This window comes from Salvelinus namaycush, chromosome 1 (assembly GCF_016432855.1).
Source record: "Salvelinus namaycush isolate Seneca chromosome 1, SaNama_1.0, whole genome shotgun sequence".
NCBI classification, from domain to species: domain Eukaryota; kingdom Metazoa; phylum Chordata; class Actinopteri; order Salmoniformes; family Salmonidae; genus Salvelinus; species Salvelinus namaycush.
Genome location: NC_052307.1, coordinates 6,570,257 through 6,578,910, shown reverse-complemented (window position 1 = coordinate 6,578,910; position 8,654 = coordinate 6,570,257). Strand labels below are relative to the sequence as shown.

Below are 8,654 nucleotides of genomic sequence, written 5' to 3'. Positions count from 1 at the left end.
GGCGGGGTGAATGCCAACACACTGATCCAAATGAATACTGGCAAGTGAGGAAAAAAATAATACCACTTCAAGAGAAATTTAAATGGGGTCCGCCGACGACGGAGGGATGTTTTTTCCACGCTCTTCCTCCAATAAGAGCAGGATGGATTTGGGTCTGCTGGGGGATGGTCCCCTGTAGTTACCAGGATAGGTTTGAGGGAACTAGAAGGTTCATCCTAATAATATATCTCTCGTTCACTACTTCCCACAAATCTAATAGCAGTGGGACATTTGTTGGGACATGGGCTTGTGGGGATTTCTTATACCTGTCATTTCCTTTCAAATCAGTGACGGGAAGTAAACAGTGTACACTTTTGTGAGAAAAGAGAGATAATTGGGACGTAGCCAGACATTCACAGTCCCTGCTAGGGTTGCTCTTGCTAACTCGTGTTAAAAGACCAACCTGAATACAGTAAGTTTGTGAATCGGCTCAGCGTCACTTTCAGAATGCAAAGATGCCATGGATAGGAATTCAAAGCTAAAGAATATGCCAGTAATACCAGAACTATACCAGACTGATAGCATGACTTTAACTCAGACTGAAGAGCATAGAAAGTAGCTTCAACTTAGTCATACATATATTAGATGACGTTGTCTTGAACCTACAGATGTAGGATCTTAATTTGAGCCAGTTTGCTACAGACAAACCTTCAAACAGGCAAGGGTAATCCTTATTCTTCTGGAAAATGTTATCCCAAGCATGGGACTTCTGTCCGCCATTATTTCCGAATTTTTATACATTTTTGCAGTGCCGCCAGGTGTTATGGGATAGCAAAGGATGCATGGGATTGGGACATGCCAATTTTGACATCCTTCCTAGAAATTCTGCCTCATAAGGCAGCATCCTTAGTATTACCAGTTGTCTCGTTAAACCATCAATACATGCTAAATTCACCTGCACAGCTGATCTTAATTGCAACCATTATTGGTCACCTCATTACCGCTCTCTAGAAGATGTTTGCAACCAAAGTGAACCCTGAACTGAAATGTGTAACTACATCAAGTCAATCAGGGGATTGAGTTATTTGTGCCAGAAGGACGTGGGCCGGAACCAAACCCATGCGGTAGACCTATATTTGCACCCTGAAGGCAGCAGCCCTAACTGCTAGACCACCCCATGATTGACCTCAAGTTTGACAGTTCATTCGTAACCTTAATATGCAGTAGACTCTTGTATGCCTTAGCCTAGTGGAGACCAATATCTATCTTGTGTTATTAAGATATATACGGTAAGCGTTTGAGCGAACAAGAGAGAACATAATTTTGAAAGCAAGCCCTGATCCCCATGATTCCACTGCCCCGGCATGGAGAGAAGGAGAACTGCTCAAGTTAAGATCTGACATCTGTACAAGTTTGCTACAAGTTCCTGCAACAACAGGATGATCAAATTAAGATACGGCATCTGTAATCACTTTGGTCTATTCAGAGATGAACCCGCTCTCCTATTTTAAATGTCAATCGCCTTAGCATTTGTCCAAAAGTATCACACGTCAAGTTAGATGACATTCTCCTTGCCATGCGGACTCCTAGTAATGGCTGATATGTCATGTAATCTAGACAGGAAGTTTGACAGAAAACAAGTCGGGGCAAATCCCTGACCCTAATTAAGCCTTAACCGCCGAGGCCCCCAGAGGGACCACAGTCATGTCCCAATAATTTACACTGACGACATGCCAAGAGCTTTTAGTACATGTCCACTGAAAGTCAAATTAGTTGACGTTTGTCAGTTGGTACGTACCAGCACTTCGGAGGAGTTTGTAAAAACTTGTAAAAACCATATGCCTCCCTGACAATGTTTCTTTTCTTGCCCTTGATCACGCTATGCTCGGGGAACGGCAATGCTTTTTTTGGCAGCAAGTTTACCACTTTTCTGTGTTTATTCGGCCTTTTGTCAGAGCTTTGCGAGATAATCCCCTTCCTCATTTTACTGGGAGGAAATGTTTGGGCCGTTGCCTATTACAAAGAGACCAGAATTTGACACATCACATTGCTAAATCGTTTGAAATTAAATTGGATGTTCCTCTGTTGACAGGCAGGTGTATCGTTGCGTTCTGTTTGGATGTGGAAAATGGCCACCAGAGCAGTGATATGAGTGGACGCGGTCACCATCACCAATGTCATGCAGACGAAACATGTGCAAATAAAAATCAGTCAGCCAGAACAGCTTGGTGGAGTTTTGGAGCTACCTTCACCAGGGACGTTCCGACGTCTGCATTCATTAAATCATCAGACCCTGCTCCCCGCGCTCTGCATGTCCGGTCTAAAAAGAGGGAGATGTCTTTAGGCTAAAATTAGCAAGGTTCCACAAGGACGAACACATGCACATGCGCTCTCTCTCTTCTATGCACCTCACTCACTCCCCTCTCATGTGATCAGGGTTTACATCAAATGAGTAATGGCTAGGTGCACAAGGCCTCAAGTGCTTTCTTAACACAATATGGGAATAGTATAATAAATGAAATTTACTGTATGAATTGATCCATGACATATTGATGATTACATTTACATTTTAGTTATATAGAAGACACTCTTCTCCGCAGTGACTTACAGGAGCAATTAGGGTTAAGTGCTTTGCTCAAGAGCACAGGCTTTTCACCTTTTGGTTACTGGCCCAACGCATCCAATGCTTTTAACAGCTAGGCTACCTGCTGCCAAACTTACTATAGGATTACTGTACAATTACTATACGATTACTATAGGATTACTATACGATTACTATACGAGTACTATACAATTACTATATGATTACTATATGATTACTATAGGAGTACTATAGGATTACTATACAATTACTATAGGATTACTATATGATTACTATACAATTACTATAGGATTACTATAAGCTTACTATATGATTACTATAGGATTACTATACGTTTACTATACGATTACTATACCATTTCTATATGATCACTATATGATTACTATACAATAACTATAGGATTACTATACGCTTACTATACGATTACTATATGATTACTATAGGATTACTATATGATCACTATATGAATACTATAGGATTACTATACATTTACTATAGGATTACTATACAATTACTATATGATTACTAAACAATTACTAAAGGATTACTATACAATTACTATACGATTACAATAGGACTAGTACAGTATATGATTACAATAAATCCCTTTATATCAGTTGTGTATTTGTTAATACGGAAAATAATTGGTTTCCCTCTGTTCTTCTGAACCCACTTTTTCCCGGGGTGTTTGTGTGTGCGTGTGTCTGTGTGTCTGTGTGCCTGTCTGTCTGTCTGTCTGTCTGTCTGTCTGTCTGTCTGTCTGTCTGTCTGTCTGTCTGTCTGTCTGTCTGTCTGTCTGCCTATCTGTCTGTGTGTGTGTGTGTGTGTGTGTGTGTGTGTGTGTGTGTGTGTGTGTGTGTGTGTGTGTGTGTGTGTGTGTGTGTGTGTGTGTGTGTGTGTGTGTGTGTGTGTGTGTGTGTGGGTGGGACTCTTTGGGATCCTGCAGGAAATCTCAGACCAGGACGTCCAAGAACTGGTGATGAAGTCGATTGGGCGTCTGACCCTGATCAGGCAGACCTTCCCCCTGCCCCAGAACACCAGCCAGCGCTGCGTCAAGCACAACCACCGCATCAACACCTCCCTCTGCGACCCCAAGGACCCCAAGGCTCAGACACTGGAGGTAACACACAACACACCAAGGGTGTGTCCCGAATGGCTCCCTTTTGCTTATATAGTCTACTACTTTAGACCAGAGCCTTGTCAAAAGTAGTTAACTTCATCTGGAATATGGTGTCTTTCCCATTATGCCATTGTCCCCTCGTCACCCCCTTTGCCACCCCTCCTTTTCCTCCAATTTCACAACTTCAAATTATCTCAAAGTTGTTGATGGCACCAACGTTGTCGCCCTGTGCCCCCAGGCTTGTGTTGTCTTCCCGACTTTGTAATTCATTTTTGGGGAAGTAGGCCCACAATTTGTTTGTATCAAACATCATAATTCAATGCAATATTATCATGGAAATGTGGCGCATCATTTCTTTGTTGTTATAAAAAAAAAAAAATTTGTCCCTGGGCAGCAATATTGTGTCTATAATTATTGTTGAACATCAAGCCTTCAAATACAACAAATGCAGAGAGGAAATGAACATTGTACCTAGGGTTTTATATTTTCACCTAATATTTAACATTTTCCTTCCAGAGAATGAATCACTTTTCTCCCCGGTAAGCCGGGGTTGTTTCCCGCCAGTCGGACATGCAACATTCTTAGGTGTATTATTATACATAAAGCTAACATTTTCATGTTGCATTCATTATCATTCGTCATCATTCGTTAGCCTACTTTAGCCTGAAAATGTATGGTAGTCTATTTCTAGAGCTTTTAAGTCAATGATCTCTCAATGTCTTCTTTTTTAAATGTTTATGCCTATTTATGTCGGAGTTTTGAAACAGTCTGAATCACTTAGGAAAACATTATTTTAACAATTGGTCAAAACACATAGGCTAGACTACATCATATCCCAAATATAGCCACTGTCACATATACACCGGGATTCAGGGAGCAGGTGTAGCAGATGAGTGAAGAATGAAGAATGCAGATTAACAAAACAAGAGAAGCGTACAGAACGTGCATGAAAACAAACCAACACTGTGTGATGACTGAGGCCACTGAGAGCTACATAAAGGGAAGGTCATCCAGGTGATGATGAAGTCCAGGTGTGCGTAATGATGGGGAGCAGGTGTGTGCGTAATGATGGTTGCCAGGGCCGGTGGTTAGTAGACCGGCGACGTGGAGCGCTGGAGAAGGGGAGCGGGAGACAGCGTGACAGCCATGGCATGAAAATAAATAAAACGTGAGCCTTCTGGCTTCACAAACTTGGACTAGGCCTACATAATAACATAAATCCAACCCAGCCTAACAAATATAGCATAAAGAGAGCCTTCTCGAGCCACACAAACAGAGGTTATGGGCTACAGGCTTATAAAAAAGGGCTCCAAAAGGGTTCTTCGGCTGTTTCTTTTTGGTTCCAGGTCTAACTTTTTTGGGTTCCATGTAGAACCCTCTGTGTTAAGGGTTTTACATGGAACCAAAAAGGGTTCGTCAAAGGGTTCTAGTATGGGGACTGCCGAAGAACCGTTTTAGGTTCTAGATATTCCGTTGTTTTCTAAGAATGTACATGTCAAATAACCTGGCACCCTGTAGAAAACAAACCTACCCATAATGGACATATATAGGCCCTAGCTGTTCAACTGTTATTCTTTCTTCTGAAGTGGGCTCTCAAAAACCACAGTGCCCTCTGCACTCAGGCGGATCCTGATCTTGATATAAATTGTCCACCGACTAAAAAAGGCTTGCTTGACCTCTGTGGTGTCCTGGATGGTGTCCTGGATGGTGTCCTGGAAGGTGTCCTGGATGATGTCATGGATGGCGGTCTGGATGGTGCCCTGGATGGTGTCCTTGAATGTGTCCTGGATGGTGTCCTGGAAGGTGTCCTGGATGATGTCATGGATGGCGGTCTGGATGGTGCCCTGGATGGTGTCCTTGAATGTGTCCTGGATGGTGTCCTGGAAGGTGTCCTGGATGATGTCATGGATGGTGGCCTGGATGGTGCCCTCGATGGTGTCCTTGAATGTGTCCTGGATGGTGTCCTGGAAAATGTCCTTAATGGTATCATGGATGGTGGCCTGGATGGTGGCCTGGATAGTGTACTGGATGGTGTCCTGGATGGTGTCCTTGAAGGTGACCTGAATGGCGGCCTGGATGGTGTTATGGATGGTGCCTTGAATGTGTCCTGGAAGTTGTCCTGGAAGGTGTCCTGTATGGTGTCATGGATGATGGTCTGGATGGTGTCATGGATGATGGCCTGGATGTTGTCATGGATGGTGGCCTGGATGGTGGCCTGGATAGTGTCCTTGAAGGTGACCCGGATGGTGGCCTGGATGGTGTCATTTATGTTGGCCTGGATGGTGTCATTTATGTTGGCTTGGATGGTGTCGTGGATGGTGGCATGGATGGTCGCCTGGATGGTTGCCTGGATGATGCCCTACATGCTGTCCTTGAAGGTGTCCTTGAAGGTGGCCTGGATGGTGTCATGGATGATGGCCTGGATGGTGTCATGGATGGTGACCTGGATGGTGTCATGGATGGTGGCCTCGAAGGTGCCCTGAAAGGTGGCCTGGAAGATTGCCTGGATGGTGTCATGGTAGGTGTCCTGGATGGTGACTTGGATGATGTTCTGGATGGTCCCCTGGATGGTGTCCTTGAAGGTGACCTGGATGGTGGCCTTGATGGTGAGTGCCTCAAACAGGTGCAGGTATCTCGATCTGTTGTTTGCGGCTTCAAACAGGAAGAACTCCTTATAGAGGATTTTCAGGAGGTTGGATTCCTTTCTCTCCTTTCTTCTGTTGAAAGGTTGATGGCTTGCTGCAACGTTGTTGACGGGTTTGGTGTTGCTTGCACATCTGTTGCAGCACCTTCATCCTCTGTGCTGCTCTCCTCTTCCTCGAACAGTCGTTTGACGAGGCCCTTGCCATCCTCAACAACATGGCCCTTCTCAACAGCATGGCCCTTCTCAACAGCATGGCCCTTCTCAACAGCATGGCCCTTCTCAACAGCATGGCCCTTCTCTACAGCATGGCGCTTCTCAACAGCATGGCTCTTCTCAACAGCATGGCCCTTCTCAACAGCATGGCCCTTCTCAACAGCATGCTCCAGAGTCCAATGGCATAGAGATTTACATCGCTCCAGCTGTCGCTTGGCATTGCGCATGGTGATCTTAGGTTTGTGTGTGGCTGGTCAGCCATGGAAACCCATTTCATGAAGCTCCCGATGAACAGTTATTCTGCTGATGTTGCTTCCAGGGGCAGTTTGGAACTTGGCAGTGAGTGTTGCAACTGAGGACAGACGATTTTTACGCATTACGTGCTTCAGCACTCAGCGGTCCCGTTCTGTGAGCTTGTGTGGCCTACCACTTCGCGGCTGAGCCACTATTACTCCTATTACTTTCTACTTCACAATAACAGCACTTACTGTTGACCAGGGCAGCTCTAGTAGGGCAGAAATTTGACTAACTGACTTGTTGGAAAGGTGGCATCCTATGACGGCGCCCAGTTGAAAGTCACTGAGCTCCTCAATAAGGCCATTCTATTGTTTGCATGGTTGTGTGCTTGATTGTATACACCTGTCAGCAACAGGTGTGGCTAAAATAGCCAAATCCACTAATTTGGAGGGGTGTCCACATAGTTTTGTATATATAGTTTAGCAGTGACAGATACAGACCGTGCTTAGTAATACAGAGAGATTATTTTTTATTTTGATCAGTAGAAGACTGACACAGACAGACAGACAGACAGACAGACAGACAGACAGACAGACAGACAGACAGACAGACAGACAGACAGACAGACAGACAGACAGACAGACAGACAGACATAAAGAGACAGACAGACAGACAGACAGACAGACAGACAGACAGACAGACAGACAGACAGACAGACAGACAGACAGACAGACAGACAGACAGACAGACAGACAGACAGACAGACAGACAGACAGACGGTGCCAAGTGTGGTGCGGAATACTGAGAGGACAGACGGAGAGCAGGGGCAGTCAGTGGAGGACAGTGTGTGCCCAGTGCAGTTAGGCCTGTGTTTTCTGTCAGTGTGGAAGAAGCCCAATTTCACACTGGACTGGAGCGCATCATCTGGGTCTGCCTGACCACACTCCCCCCCCCCCCCCCCCCCCCACCCACACACACACACATGCGCGCGTATGCACACACACACACAAATACACACACACTCAAATACACACACACTCACTGCCTCCTCCTGTATAGCAGTGGTCAGCGATCTCCCAGCCTCTCATAGGAGCCAATCAACAGGCCAGCCACTGCCGCCCCTCCTCACACTCCCAGGATTTCCATGACCCCCCCCCCCCCACACACACACACACGCACACACGCACACACATGCATGCACGTAAAGCTGGGGTCATGATCCCTCAATATCAGAGACAGGCCAATGGCTGTCTGTGGCTTTACACTACGCAGTACTACTCACTTCCTAATTTTATGATTGGATCCACCCACCGCCAATTATGCTTTTGGTTTGTCCCACTCCTCAGAGGTCGTGGTTTGTCCCACTCCTCAGAGGTCGTGGTTTGTCCCACTCCACAGAGGTCGTGGTTTGTCCCACTCCACAGAGGTCGTGGTTTGTCCCACTCCTCAGAGGTCGTGGTTTGTCCCACTCCTCAGAGGTCGTGGTTTGTCCCACTCCTCAGAGGTCGTGGTTTGTGAAGGAAAACAAGTTGTGCAAGGCTTATAAGGGTAACAGAGCTTCTCACTTTCTCTCTCTTCTTAACCCTTAATTATGTGAGCTACTTGTAACAAATAAAGAACTACAGTCACATTTAACATGTTAAATTCATAAGCACGAATAATAATTATATATAAAGGTGGAGAAAGTTTCTATTGCAAGTTTTACATCTCGTGTGTGAGAGCTTTTTCTCAAAACGAGTGATAATTGTTCACGGTTATATTGGACTCAATTTTGTGAGTTCAAAGACAACTTTGGTTGTATTATAAACTTTGAAACAACTTGTTTCTAATTGGCTACTGACTTAAAGAAGAGCTTTTTC

General features: G+C 45.0%; 1 protein-coding gene across 1 annotated transcript; it reads right to left on the bottom strand.

The window, feature by feature from the left end:
• Nucleotides 1-5,269: 5,269 nt before the first annotated feature.
• Nucleotides 5,270-6,785, bottom strand: LOC120050229 (seminal vesicle major clotting proteins-like). The gene is made up of 3 exons (XM_038996839.1): nucleotides 6,491-6,785; nucleotides 6,069-6,353; nucleotides 5,270-5,832 (listed from the first exon to the last, which is right to left on the bottom strand). The coding sequence occupies exons 1-3, from the start codon at nucleotides 6,783-6,785 to the stop codon at nucleotides 5,270-5,272; spliced, it is 1,143 nt and encodes a 380-aa protein (XP_038852767.1).
• Nucleotides 6,786-8,654: the final 1,869 nt, after the last annotated feature.